The 15,167-nt window shown below is 44.2% G+C and overlaps 1 protein-coding gene across 2 annotated transcripts; it reads right to left on the reverse strand.

Moving 5' to 3' along the window:
* Window positions 1-188: 188 nt before the first annotated feature.
* On the reverse strand, window positions 189-14,820 carry LOC118429795. Of its 2 annotated transcripts, none has more exons than XM_035840431.1 (4): window positions 14,361-14,820; window positions 3,182-3,389; window positions 2,380-2,471; window positions 189-1,953 (listed from the first exon to the last, which is right to left on the reverse strand). In XM_035840431.1, the coding sequence occupies exons 2-4, from the start codon at window positions 3,287-3,289 to the stop codon at window positions 696-698; spliced, it is 1,458 nt and encodes a 485-aa protein (XP_035696324.1). In that variant the 5' UTR covers window positions 3,290-3,389; window positions 14,361-14,820; the 3' UTR covers window positions 189-695. The 2 variants fall into 2 exon arrangements, with proteins under 2 accessions (XP_035696324.1, XP_035696323.1); XM_035840430.1 differs by lacking the exon at window positions 14,361-14,820 and adding an exon at window positions 4,300-4,540.
* Between the last annotated feature and the right edge of the window lie 347 nt (window positions 14,821-15,167).

Below are 15,167 nucleotides of genomic sequence, written 5' to 3' on the forward strand. Positions count from 1 at the left end.
CTTCTAGTGGGTCGTTGGGGCACCATGACAAGTTACGAAATACTACAAACGGGAAGATATGATAGTATCACAGGATCTTTATTGTGTTGATAATTTGTCTGTCTTTTTTTTAAATATATAGAAGGGTACATATGAAGAATAGAAACAGACGATAAACCTCATTTTGACAGCATTTTATTTTTTCGCATTCACATTCAAAAAGCATCAAAGAGTCGCTCTTATGGTGATGTAATATTAAACCCTGTAACTGTCAGCTTCTGTTTGCACCCATAGGGTACGTTTGTAACGTTACATGTGTAACTCTTAGTGTATGGCAGCGGCTTCGAGTCCCCTTCCTCGTGTGCTTTTGTGTCCATAACTTTGCCAAGTCCTTTTGAAGGATACACTTCGACCAACAAGACGCAAACAGTGCCTTTCAAGTCATTATTCTAACGTTATATCAATAACGTTAAAGACATAAAGAATATTCTTTTAATATTCAATCGTTCAAACTCCTAGCCTGTGTACCATCTGGGTAGTAGTTCGCTCCTATGTTCTCTTCTGGCAGAACTTCTGCTACGCTGGAATAGCAGAGTTCTAAGCGGCTGTATAAAGTGTATAATAAAAGTCAGAGAGAGAATTGACTGTATATAGTGTACAATAAACGTTGGAGCGACCTATCCGGATGGTACCCAGGCTACCAAACTCCTATTCTTCTATTTAAAGTTATTGATCCATATGTCATAGACGTTTGGTTGTTTGACCTTTGTAGCCTTGAGTCTGGATTTCTTTCTCCCGCGCCGGGGCGATTTTCTAGGCTTGGCGGGAAAACTCCTCTCCAAGTTGGACGACCTTTTAGCGCGGTTGCTATGGTAACTGCTATGGCTTTTCTTTCCGCCTTTAGTAGCGTCCGTGACGAAGGACCAAGTCCCTTGCGTGCTCGGTCGGCTGTCAGAGAAGTCCTCATGGCTGTCGTGCGAATAGATATCGCTAGGAGCGCCCCTGACATGCTCGCGGTGTGATCCGTCAACGGAAGGCGATATACCTGATGACGTACTCGGCCTTTCCGTCGTGTTTTGGCCGTCCGTCCACCCGAAGTGTATTCGGCTCTTCTCGAGCTTGTGCCGAAGGTGGGCGACGTCTGCCGAGAAGGGCCGAACGGGCTCATAATATCCATTATATTTTGAGTTTTGGACCCTGTTTGGAGCTTGCGATTGGCGAGGTAGGCTGTCCTTATTTGCCCTTCTGTTCCTTGACGTCATTGTCGTGAGTTTTGCATTGGTGTTTCTAGTAGAGTAAGGTGCAGTGCCCTTATTTGTTTGCATCAGGTTGTTGCTTTCTTTAGCAATAGATGACAAGTCCATTTTAGAAGACGACAACCTCCCGATTGCCTTGGTGTCTGTTGGACTTTTCTGGTCATTCAATGTCATTTTTCCCTGTGTTCGAAGATTGAGAGATGTCATCTCTTCAAAATCCTGAGAACTCTGTGTACTAGACGCTGTCTTATGCGCCTTGGATTTTGGTCTTGATAGTAGTGGTCGTCTCTCGTTATTTTGCTCCCTTCTTCTTCTAGAAGACACCGGTTCTGAACTTGGACGAAGTTTCAAGTCATTCAAAGGTGCATGTGGAGTTTCGGGTCTGGTTGGTAAAGATTGTGTCCTCGGCTTTCGCATCTTCTGAGTCTCTTCGACACTGTCGGTCTTGTCTTGAGCAACGTCTTCTTTATCGTCTTCTCCCTCCTTTGTTTCTTCCTCGCCATCTCCTTCCTCCTCCTCTTCCTCGACGTGCCCGCGTTCGTAGCGACGGCGCATGCGCGCGGCGTTCCGCAGGAGCTCGGACTGCAGTGTGGAGCGGTTCCGCAAGGAGCGCTCCCCGACCCAGGAACCGTACAGCATGATGCGCCGGGGCTCGGGGGCGGCCTCCTGTCTCTCCCGCGCAGAGGACTCCAGCACATCGGCGCTGCTTCCCGTACTCCTGTAGAGAAGTTGGGCAATGAATAGACGGGAATTAGACAATAGGATTTTGATTCCAGCATGTTTTGCAACTTTCTTTCACTCTGAGACTCAGAGTGAAGGAATCAACTGCCAGACCTATGGTCAATTTTATGCAGTAAACAACAAACAGGGCATTATAGTTGGGTAATGACAACTATATACACGCACGCATGCACACTCAGTAACAAGCAGACACACACACAGAGAGACACTCGAACACACACACACTTACAGTTAGGGCACGGTCACATAAGTTGTGCGGTTGTCGTACGATTGCTAACTTTGTTATTTCAGAGCCTCCTTGAAAATCCTACCACATCAAAATCGTACAACGATCGCACGACCTATGTGACCGCGCCCTGCCATTGAATGTAGCCTTCTCTAGTCCCCTATGCTCCAGTCACACCTCTTAGTCTGCTGCAGCGCCCCCTTCAGCATCCTGATCTCCTTGTTGATGCCGCAGACCGAGCTGCTGGCCTGCGTGTCCAGATGGTGGACCTGAAACAGAAAACGGTACACACGATAACTACCTTGACTTGTCAGGACTCAGTATCAATGCGCGCGGCACAAATGAAACAAAATAGGGTCCTGAACGTACCGAAAGACTAATGTGTCCAGAGAAGGCAAATGAATGTCACCCACAAAAAAGGGAAAGCCAATTCATCTTTTGCTTCTCCATAGAATTCTATCGAGCTCAAGATTATCCCTACAAAAGGAATTCGAGAACCACTTACAGAATTGCCCTGAGAAAGGTTAACTGGTCACCGAAACGTCGGTACAAAATCTATCCACTTGTAAGTATTGTTGTGTACAATGTCCAACTGTCGAGCAATATAAATTGTACGCTTATGAAGGTACACAATAATTCTAGTGACGCTGAAGAAGAGTGATGGATGTCACTCGAAACGTCCGGCAGCAAATCTCCGATTTAATTAAATCGTTGAGATCAAATTGTATTTGAATACAAGAAGTTCCACTGCAGCACCTTAACAAGTTGTTAGGAGGCCTAAAATCTACACATCTCATCACGACCTACCCACATCATCATCATCATCGCGGGCTGCTTGCCCGGACCAAGTCCACCCTCTCCTTCCAGACTTCTCTGTCCCCCATAGCGTTCTTAAGGTCCTCCACCCTAAGCCCCACATACCAAATATCAATACAATCCATCTAAGCGTTCTTCACATATAAAGATACTCCAGTCTTACCTGCAGGTCCAGTATGATCTGTTCCCGCTGGTTGAGTCTGTAAGCCCGCTGCATGTTGTCGGTCCGCGCGAGGTCATACGAGGATACATCCCGGCCTGACGTCACCATGCCTGGAGGGTCCTCCTGGAGTTTCACCTGCACCAGACGATAGGAACCCCCATCCACAGCCTCGCGCGAGGGCGTCTCATTCCCCCATGACTCTTGGTGACTGGAAAGGAAAGAAAAGTTCGTATAAAGCCGCTGTCACACATTAACACTAAAGGTAGTTTCAAACGAGCGTAGTAGTCTCTACTAGACTTCATAGGTCGCTGGAAAAACCGTAGAAGTGGAACAAATAGAGGAGTAAGCCGACCAGAGTACTTCTCTAGCCGGCCGTACTACTCTAGTCGGCTAACTCCTCTATCTGTACCAGTTCTACGGTTTTTCCAGTGACCCAGGGTCTGGTAGAGACTACGAGCGTAGAAGTCCGCAAGAGGTCCGTATGGAATTCATAGCCTTTACCAGGCTTCACAGGTCGCTGGAAAAAAATTAGTAGAAATTTGGCAAACATACCTGAGTTAGCAGGGTCGAAAACCATCCTCCTCGGTGAGCTTACTTTCGCATGTAATCTGTCTATATTTGTCCAATTTCTACTATTTTTTCTAACGACCTGTCAAGACTTAGATGCGAACCCCATACGGACTTGAATATATGGAGTGAACCAAATTTAAGTTAAGATCTTGATGTGAAGTGGTTAGGTGTGACGGGTCGTTCAGTGCAATATAACCAGCTGCTGCCGCGCAGCGTGTGTTACACCGATGGGCGGTTATACCAGCTACACAGATACATTATGTTTTTTCTTTGCTTCTATCATTTCACCACTATCATGGCTATGACGTATGCGCATGGCAGAAGAAAAGCGGATCCTGCGAAAAGAAATCTGCAACAGACCTGAGGCTGCCTACAGATGTGCCCTATGTGGCAGAGACTGCCATTCTCGTATAGGACTTTTAAGCCACAGTCGACGCTGTAGGGCTGATATCAATTAGGATTTTACCATGGTCAATATTGACTGAAGGAAGCCGTATATATCCTTTCACCGCTTGAATAGCCATACCATCTCAAATCGGTTTTCTTACCTTGGCACGTCAACTTGCACGAGCTTGTAAGAATACATGTTAAGGGCACCGTCTCTACCACGATCTGTTGTGGTCAAACCCGGATAGGGCGTGTTTTGCTAACTTGTTTTGCAGCGCTTTCTGTCACCCGCTATGAAGACAAACAACCTTTCACTTCCGCGGTTTTACCTGACCTTGTGCTCTTCTGTTCACCAGGAACACAAGTATGAGAAAAATGTGAACTAATGCCGAATTCATTACCGTGTTTAGCGCCTTTCATAAAGGGTCCGACACTGATTAACGCGTTTGTTTTTACCTCCAGGTATGAAAGGAATGGGGAACTTATTTTTTTTAGTAATCTCCAAGCAGATCTTACGGTAGCGTGAGATAGTATCAAAAGCTGGCACAGGAGTGTAACCGGTCTAGGAGTGTGTATGGCTACCAGAAGATCTGCAGCAGAACGCACTAGTCAAAGGCACGGGGGCGGGCTTTCTTTTCAGAAACTCGTTTCTGTTCCTCCCCGTGTGCACTTAACTTCAACGTGAAAACTGGCTCAGATTATCGTTTTACAACCTCAGGTGTGCGTGTATGTGTGTGTGCGTACGGCATACACACTCCTAGGCCGGCTACACTTCTCTGCCAGCTTTTACTATTTTATGCTACCGTGGGATCTGCTTGGAGATTACTGTTTGAGGTCCCAATTTTGACGGTAGTTTTCTGATCTTGCGGCTATCGTATGGTGACCTCGAATGGACCACTGTCTTAATCTCCAAGCAGATCCTACGGTAGCGTAAGATAGTATCAAAAGCTGACAGAGGAGTGAACCTCTTGGCTGACCACTACTTTGCCTGCTTGGTACTATCTTATGCCATTGTAGGATCTGCTTGGAGATTATCACTGTCTTGGCTACAAGAGATCAGGAGGCCTGGTACGATTCCCGGTTATGTTGGCTAGACGTTGTCTCCTTGAGAAAGGCACTTTCCTCACTGCACCCAAGTATGAAAATCTGCACCTGACCTTGGTTGGTGAGGTAAAAGGTGGTGGAAGGAGAGGGATGGGTTCCACATTTCTATGCCATGCCCTAGGCACAGTTGATAACAACCCACTGCCCCTACGGCTTTTTAATACCATAAAACTAACTTTTCTCATCAATGAAAAGGGAATTTAACATACATTCCAACTGTACATAGTGTAGTATGTCGCAGTATATAGCCTTACGATTTGCTTGTCGAAGGATTGTCACAAACCAACCGTCGGCGAGGATATACGTGTACGGCAAAAGTTTCCGTTACAAGACAGCTGTATTTTGTAAAACACATCCCCGACTCGACTGTGCCATAGATTCGCTATCGCAAACCAGAAGAAAAATGAAGATGACCGGGCCCTAAGGCCATCCGCTCTTTAGTGATGACAAGTGAGTCCTTTCCAACCTTTTATACCTTAGACTACAATTCCAAACAGAGCAGAATCCTTTCATCTGAAAGTTGTACTGTAAATACGGACCGGGTATGATATAAGGAAGATCATTACCCGGTTCGGAACACCCGTATTGTACTATTGAACGTTATCGCAGCCTATCGCGGACCAGGTATGACATAAATGACATTACCACTGTATCTGTTCACTTCTACCCGATTGCTAACGGTAGGTATATATAATGGATTGAACGACGTAGGTAACGCACCTTTCTTAACTCCACTCCTCAAGGCGAACAACTGTGTCTCCAAGACGTTTGTAAGGAGTCTGTTTGAAGAATGTTGTACGAGGCTAAGTATCTGTGGCTTAAGAAGACCAAAGACGTCCACAAGACCTTCTTGAAAAGCCTGTTCAAACACAAGTTGGCACGGCCACTTGAAATATATGTCTTAAGACGACCTAAGACGCTTACGACTCCTCACAAGTCAGCCTCCTGCAGGGATTACTGTTTGTAAGACTCGCACACACACACCGTGAACGGAAGGTAACGTTATCACAAACACACACACGCACCCTGGACACGGGCCGGGTAGCCTACACAGCAGGCCTCGTAGGATGGACTCTCTTTTCTTTGCTTGTCATGTTTGTATGTTTATTTTGATCTCCATCTTAAGAATATACTCACAAAATCTATTCTTCCTTGAGTCCATTTAAGATTATAAAACAATCAAAAAATAAGTCAACATAAATGTACATTGTCACGTATAACATAAGAAGAATTGAAAGTAGTCTGAAGTGGCAAAATAAAAATTAACTTGTGTGCTGTCTTTTGTTTCGTCGATGAAGGTTAGACATCGATGTTAGTCTCTGGCAGACTCCGGCATGGCCGAATAGTAATAGGGGAATTTGGCCAAGTTAGGAATAAAAGTCTAGTAGGAGTTAACTGGCCTAGGAGTGAAAGAATGAATTTTCATGGCAACTTATTTGTCCACATTTGGCCAAATTCTTCTTTTGGCCAAATTCTTCTCTTTTTTCATCCATCTGACATGCCTGCTTCGGGAGACTACATTGAGGTAATGAGAAACGCAAAATAGCAGTTACTCAAGATAGTATGATTTTGGTGTGTTACACCGAAGGGTGGTTATATCGGCTATAACATTATAGATACATTAAAGACCTATTCTATATGCCATACAGATGCAACGGACATTGAGGAAGCTTCATCGAGGGCGGTGAAACTAAACAGGACAATAGTCCACCCTACGAAGCCTGCCACGTATAAGCTATCACTCGGGCAGCCCGTTTCAAATACAGCTCGGTATCAAAGACTTAATCCTATTCTATACGCCATACAGATGCAACGGACATTGAGGAAGCTTCATCGAGGGCGGTGAAACTACACAGGACAATAGTCCACCCTACGAAGCCTGCCACGTATAGGCTATCACTCGGGCAGCCCGTTTCAAATACAGCTCGGTATCAAAGACTTAATCCCTATTCTATACGCCATACAGACGCACCGGACATTGAGGAAGCTTCATCGAGGGCGGTGAAACTAAACAGGGCAATATTCCACCCTACGAAGCCTGCCATAAATAGGCTACCACACTGGCAGCCCGTTTCAAATACAGCTCGGTATCAAAGACTTAATCCCTATTCTAAACGCCATACAGACGCACCGGACGGTGGGGAGGCTTCAATGGGGGTGGCGATCACCCGAGAAGTCATCGATACGGCTGTTCTTGTTCTCCGTCCGCGCGCGTGTCCTCTTCCTTTTGTGTGTCGTATATTGTGTATAATCGTCTTTTGTACGAAAATATGCGATGGAATTGTGCGGGAGACTTTTGTATCAACGCGTTTAATGCGAGTAGGGTTATATTGAGAAACCTTTCTTTTGAAATTGTGGTAAGAAACCCGCCAACGAGTCTACAAGTGAAATGTGGCATGAAGATACAAGTGGTTAAGGTTCGGTTACGTTCGTCTTGTAGTTCGTACGGAAATATGCGACTTTTGTATCAACGCGTTTAATGAGTAGGGTTGGTGTAAGGGTTATATTGAGAAACCTTTCTTTTGAAATTGTGGTAAGAAACCCACCAGATGAAATGTGGCATGAAGAAACAAGTGGTTAAGGTGCGGTTACGTTCGTCTTGTAATTCGTACGGAAATATGCGATGGAATTGTTTGGGCGACTTTTGTAACAACGCGTTTCTAAATGCGTGTAGGGTTGTTGTAAGGGTTATATTGAGAAAACTTTCTTTGGAAATTGTGGAAAGAAATCCGCCGGTCAGTCTACAGGTGAAATGTGGCATGAAGATACAAGTGGTTAAGGTGTGGTTACGTTCGTCTTGTAATTCGTACGGAAATATGCGATGGAATTGTGCGGGCGACTTTGGTATCAACTCGTTTTTAACTAGTGCGAGTAGGGTTGTTGTAAGGGTTATATTGAGAAACCTTTCTTTTGAAATTGTGGTAAGAAACCCGCCAGATGAAATGTGGCATGAAGAAACAAACGTGGTTAAGGTGCGATTACGTTTGTCTTTTAAATTCGTGGGGAAATACTAGTATGCGATGGAATTGTATGTGCGACTTTTGTATCAACGCGTTTAGTGCGAGTAGGGTTGTTGTAAGGGTTATATTGAGAAACCTTTCTTTCGAAATTGCGGTAAGAAACCCGCCAGATGAAATGTGGCATGAAGAAACAAACGTGGTTAAGGTGCGATTACGTTTGTCTTTTAAATTCGTGGGGAAATACTAGTATGCGATGGAATTGTATGTGCGACTTTTGTATCAACGCGTTTAGTGCGAGTAGGGTTGTTGTAAGGGTTATATTGAGAAACCTTTCTTTCGAAATTGCGGTAAGAAACCCGCCAAAGTGTCTACAGATGAAATGTGGCGTGAAGACACAAGTGGTTAAGACGTGGTTACGTTCGTCTTGTAATACGTACGGAAATATGCGATGGAATTGTGCGGGCGACTTTTGTATCAACGCGTTAAATGCGAGTGGGGTTGTTGTAAGGGTTATATTGAGAAACCTTTCTTTAGAAATTGTAGTAAGAAAGCCGCCAACAAGTCTACAGAGGAAATGTGGCATGAAGAGACAAGTGGTCAATGCGAGATTACGTTCGTCTTGTAATTCGTTTTTTACCTTCAGAAGGAGGTATTGTGTTTGGTCATATCCGTACGTTCGCAGCTACATTATATAAAATTTAGTATAACTCTCGATCCATTTGCTGTATTCGTATGTAGTTTGCTGGTATGCGCGAAATGATGCATGCTTTATTTTGCACCGTTGCAGTTTTTAAAGGTAAAATAAATGTAATATGTCAGAAAACAACCCTAGGCCTATCTTCATGTAATAGTCGAACAGGTGGATTTGCTTCCCTGAACCTACTAGTCAAGTACGGCGAAAAATCCCGGGCCTGTCCACAAATGAAATATAGAAATAAAATAAAATGAAATGCACAATACCTTTACTCACATTGTAGACAAAGCCCCTCCTCACTGTAACTGGCTTAACTAAGACAAGATTTATAAAAAAAAGTTATCAAGCAGCTGAATGTGCACTTATTGTAGTTTGTATGGTTACCCTTCTTTATAACAATTTGTTATTTGTTTCTGACGTTCAAAATGTAATCCCCTGCACGGTTTTGACCTTTTTGCTAAGGTCGAGCACGGAATACTTGAATCTCTGAGAACTTTGCGGCGTCAACACAGACAGATGTGAGCAAACAAACCTGAAAAGTCAGGCGACAAAGTTTGCAAACGACGTAGACAGGTTTGCAAGAAAATGTGACAAGTTTGCGAAGGCTTTCATCGCTAAGTACACCGAGTTTGCCACAGGCAAAGGCTACATTTTCTCCCTAGGCACTTCAAACTTATAAGATCCACAAAAGTCAATCTTGAACTCACCTTAGAAACAAAACTGTTTTGTTTGGTAATGGCCTTAAACCCACGTTCCCAACGCAAGATTTTGTTTAGCACGAAGTCTACTAAAAGTGTAGAAAACACTTACGTAAGAGAGGAAAATTATACCAACAGGACTTTTCTTCGATCTCAGGCGTCTGGAGGAAGGAAGAAGTCGTGATGTTTGAAGAACCCGTTGCGTGAAAGATTCAACAAAAAATACTGCTGAAGGAGTTGTACGTGTCAATGTTGGTCCACACACGAAGAATGACATGCTACCGTTCCAGCTGTGCATACAATAGCGAGGAAGTGATATTAATCTTCAAATAAAGGAGTCTAATATATGGATTAGGTCGAATGCCTGTCGGACGTGAGGTGGACGTGGTTTTGATGCGAACTCGCAAGAATCAAAGTTTGGTGTCACGTTCTTCCCGGAGCTACAATTTATTGAATGGCAAAGACACTTTACACGACATTCCTCACGCCACCCAGGTGTAAAAATGAGCACCTGTCTTAGGCTTAATCCTCAGATAAAGGAGTGTAATATATGGATTAAGCGGCATGCTTGTCGGACGTGAAATGAACGTGGTTTTGACGCGAACTCGCAAGAATCAAAGTTTGGCGTCACGTTCTTCCCGGGGATTAGGCCAAACACATTTTTCAGTTTCATACAAACGTGGGGATGTGTGGCATACTACGGCGTGTTTGTCCCAGAATCCAGAGGTCCTGGGTTCAAATCTTGTAATGCTACCGATCTTGTGTCCTTGGCAAAGACACTTTACACGACATTCCTCGCGTTACTTAGCCCCAGGTGTAAAAAGGGATACATGACGTAGGCTAGGGGAGGTAAGATGCGGGAGTAGAGGTGAGATGCCCTAGACACAGTTGGTAACAACCCACTGCCCTTATAGTCTTAAATAGTGGCAGTGGCTGTAGGTAATAATACCCCCCCTCCTCTACGATAAGAATGATTAATTTGTGAGTTAAGCACTGTCCTTAACGATCACTCTGCAATCCTTCTCGTTAAGCTCTGCTATCTCTAACAAATTGGACGACCGTAGCTTAACAAGGCGCTTAATTACACATACTTATCTGCCACTACCGGTTCAGTACGACATCAATGGTGCCATGGGTGAACAACATTTGTGTATTTTGTAGGCTTTTTTATAATCTCCAAGCAGATCTTGCTGCGTCATAAGATGGTATCATAAGCTTGGGAAGGAGTTTAGCCGGCAGAGGGGTTTGTGTGGCCAATGAAATTCCTCTGCCGGTTCAACTCCTTCCCAAGCCTATGGGTGCTATCGTAAGCCACTGCAAGATCTGCTTGGAGATTAGGCTTTTAGTGACCTGTCCGGTTTGCATGATACTCCCTTTAAAAAAAGTCAATGGTATTACACAACTTCAATTTAGAAGTCCAGAGAGATACCAACGTCATATTTAAAAACCGTCCACAAACTATGACGTCGCCCGACCGGTTTTTCTCATTGGACCGGTCCGGAAAAAACGGACCTGAAAAAATTTGGTGTACCGGATGTTGGGCCTATTGGAAAATGAACAGATTATATCATCAGGTTTTGAGGCTTACCAACCGAGGAAAATAACAAGAGTGAAGTATAGCATAGTCTGTAATCATGTCTACCAATTTTACAGTCAATCGTACAGAGGCAGTTAGCCTTGTAGGATTTTAAAACGCCAGTGGTAGTCAAATACTCCGCAAAACAGATTTCTTTGTAGCGAAATTGGCCAAAGATGTGAGTATCGTCCATTCACAAGTTTTCACATAATGAATCAGGTCCAGGTTCAGATCCAAACCTGGACCTGAGCCTCTGGACCTGAACCGGACCTGAATTTTCTGCCGGTTCCCAGCCCTACGCCCTACGGTGCGGACAGTTCCTTCGCCCTTTTTGAAGCCGTGGGGACAGTGGCTTGTTATCCAACATGTCTTTACAGGTTCTGATTGCGACTTTAGAGGGTTTCTTAAAGAAAACAGACAAAGACAAGCTCGTTAACGAGCCGTCATGTTTACTGGCTATTCCGTACAAACGTACATCTCGTTCTGCTCTATAAAGGAACGTCAACACCATGGCGGTGTATCCATGTAACAAGTAAGAGCGGTAACTATTGTTTTTCTGCGGTCTGTTTTGTTTGGTTTTGTCCTAATGTCAGTTCCTGAGTCATGACATCGCACGCTTGGTTTCAAGTGCAAGTAACATCAATGAATGAGAGTCAATATGAACCTGAAAAGAGTTTTGTTGGGAGCAGTCCTTGTGACACACATATGTCGGAATAAGAAAAAAGAATTTGTTATGTTCTGAGTTTATCCCTATACAGAGATGACATATTCGTATAGTTAGGTTCATTTTTACTCGTCTTTCGGGTAGTTTCAATTTTTTAAATCATTCGATGCGTAGTTAATAAAGCAACGCAAAAGAATCGTAACGTACTGTTACAAAAGACTAAACGTCGTAAAATAGGAGGTCAAAATAACTCAATAACTCCATACAGACGTGTTTTGTTGACGGAATGGCAAGCCGGTTTATGATACTATGGCATGACATTCTTGAGTCGCGAACACAGGAAACGTACCACCGAAAAGACTACCAAAAACATTCTCTCCAAGCAGAGGTTCGGCTCGGTTGATTTTAACGTGTGTTAGGTGTATCATCAGGCTTTCTTTTTTGTTCCAATACCTCGTGTTTGGCTGGTGGACAAATTAGGTCTGACAAAATCACTGAAAACAAGTAAAAACAGCCAAGTCTAACCTCTGCTTGGAGAGTACCAAACACGAGCCAAACGACCACAACATCTGCTTGGAGGCTTACGATGTGCTGTGCCCGGAGCTCGGAGCTATTAAAGTTGCTATGGCCGGACAAGTCTCGGGGGGCAAAACAGTCATGTTAACTTAACTGAGTACTTCAATCTCCGAAACGTACAGTCAAGTTCGTGTTCTAACAGCCTAACCTCTGTTTGGAGAGTACTAAACGCGATCCAATCGACCACAAACATCTGCCTTGAAGGCTGCGATCAAGTTGCTATGCCAGACGCACAGAGCTATTAAAGTTGCTATGGCCGGACAAGTCACGAAGGGCACAACAGGAGCTATTAAAGTTGCTATGGCCGTACAAGTCACGAAGGGTACAACAGTCATGTTAACTTTACTGAGTACTTCGGTCTCCGGAAACAGTCAAGTTCGTGTTCAAACAAGTCCGGTCAGCCCCTGACAAACCGACAAGTAGTAACCCAGTGCCTGGCTACATGCTAGTACATTGTATATTGTATATTGTCAGATAGGAGAGATGTCATTTAGGCCTACTCTCCAAGCCATGTTACACGGAGAGTAAGAGGAGCGCTCGTGTTCTACTACTATATGTACGCGACTCAACCTCTGCTTGGAGAGTGATTTAGGTTCTTCCCACTAGACGGTGATCGCCGAGAGACCGTACAGCAAACAAAATTGGATTTTTCAGACCCTGGACTTCATAAATAATTTCCATAAGATGCAAGATGAAATATTATGAGTTAAAAGACAACAAAACACTAAAAACGTTCTTAAAAATGTTTGAAATTCGCCGCCTACAGTTGAAATGGGGTGTTAAATATACCTACTTTCTAATCAGAGGTTGATGGGGGAAAATTGTAACCATTTTCTTATATACCGTTTTTTCCTGCCAGCTATCCCACCACTAAGGAAAAGGTCACGATTTTCCCCATTAACCTCTGCTTGGAGAGAGACATACACGTATACCGTTGTCTGTGGGGTCCCCGGCGAGATTTAGAATTCTCTGATTAATTTATGTTGTTGATCATTCTTTTTAACCCACGTGTTATAAAACCTCACTTACAGCCCTGCAAGTCCAAGTTCATATTTACTACATCATTTCCATTTTTATCATACTACATTGTCGTGAAACAATCTTTGTATAGTCAGTTACCAGGCGACAGGTTACACACATTGTTGGCCAGTTTATGGATATAGAGTGTTGTCAGCCGACGAGTCATAAAAACATCCATACGGCCCGGCAAGTTCATATTTTAATTCCCGTTTCCAAGTAACTAAGTACGCCTGTATCCAAAACTTTCAGGTCACGAAGGGCGCAACAGGAGCTATTAAAGTTGCTATGACTGGAGCTATTATTAAAGTTGCTAACTTTCTAGAGGCATTCAGACGTTTATGGGTCCCGCCAAGACATGGCCAGGCCATTACCGAGTGCAAAGAAGTGGTATTAAATAATGAAAACACACAGACACACAGTCATGATGCATCCCTGGCAAGTTCTCATTTTCCTGAACGTTTCTTGTCTGAACCTTTTGTAGTATTTCAGGCCGGCGTTAGGGCTAAGTGATAGCATTGGGGTCATACAAATGGCCTTAGAACACAATGACTTACCTTGGCGACCAAGCGGCGTCAAAGACTCAGTGATACACTTGTGGAAATGTTTTAAATAACGTAACTTTGCGGCCAGTTCATTTGGCATTTGAACCTTTTTAGGCAGGAGTTAAGGCAAAGATATTAGGCGCTGGCGACATACAAATGTTCTAAGAACTAGTTCGAACACAATAATAGCTTACCTTAGCGACCAAGCGACCGTGTAAGACTCAAGTGATACACTTGAGGAATCGTCTTTAAATTTCGTATCTTAGCGGCCAGTTCATTTGGCATTTGAACCTTGTCTGAAATTTTAAGCCCGCGTTAAGGCAAAGATATCAAGCGCTGGCGACATACAAATGGTCTAAGAACTAGTTCGAACACAATAATAGCTTACCTTGGCGACCAAGCGACCGTGTAAGACTCAGTGATACACTTGAGGAAACGTCTTTAACGTAGCGGCCAGTTCAAGACGTTGGCGGATTCTTCGGACACGAACCTGGCAACTGACCCCTCTCCTTTGTCAGGGGGTGAAATCTCCTGTTAAGACTCCAGCACACAGCCCTATCGGTATGTAATATCTCAGTTAGCGCATGTCCCAAGGCGTTGCCGAGGCGCCGGGACTTTGTCCCCGACTCACACACTGACACCCATTCAACCACCTGAATGGCACCGCGAAATAAAGTGAGCTAATAGCACAAATCAAGGGCCGGGGACAACAAAAAAGGAGGGCAAGGGTGTGTTGTCCTAAGCCCCGTCGGACGCTGACAAGCCGCGTGTTTGGAAAGACTTGTTTGCCCGGTCTTAATTGCCAAAGGAACAGCCACAGTGATTTTTTGGGGCCCTTAAGCCCCTCGATTAAGTTCGGTGGAAAGTTATTGCGCCGGGGGCGATTAGGGTGTGGGAGAACTTGGCAACATTATCCGCCACGTAACGAAAACATCGCCAGCAAATGACTCGTGTGTGGACTGCAAGGGGAGTGGTTTGGGTTTTTTTTTTAACGAGATTGTTTAGATCATTGCAAGGTCATTAGACCACTTCGAGGCAATGAACTAAGAAGTTGGAAATGATTTTACATGGAGATAGCGGTGGACATTTGTTTTGAAGGCTGATAAGTTGTAAACAGGAGGGAAACAGTTGTCGCCAAGAGAGTTCCATAATTGGGCTGTCCGGGGAAAGAAACTGTTATTATAGAAGGACTTGG

Source organism: Branchiostoma floridae, chromosome 13 (genome assembly GCF_000003815.2).
Source record: "Branchiostoma floridae strain S238N-H82 chromosome 13, Bfl_VNyyK, whole genome shotgun sequence".
Taxonomy (NCBI): Eukaryota; Metazoa; Chordata; class Leptocardii; order Amphioxiformes; family Branchiostomatidae; genus Branchiostoma; species Branchiostoma floridae.

Excerpts from the sequence above, each read along its gene's own strand:
- LOC118429795 (XM_035840430.1), bottom strand. The coding sequence starts at position 4,337 with ATGTATTCTTACAAGCTCGTGCAAGTTGACGTGCCAAG. Across the intron at positions 2,472-3,181 it reads AGATCATACTGGACCTGCAG|GTCCACCATCTGGACACGCA; the intron begins GTAAGACTGGAG and ends TTTCTGTTTCAG. Across the intron at positions 1,954-2,379 it reads GCGCTGCAGCAGACTAAGAG|GAGTACGGGAAGCAGCGCCG; the intron begins GTGTGACTGGAG and ends ACTTCTCTACAG.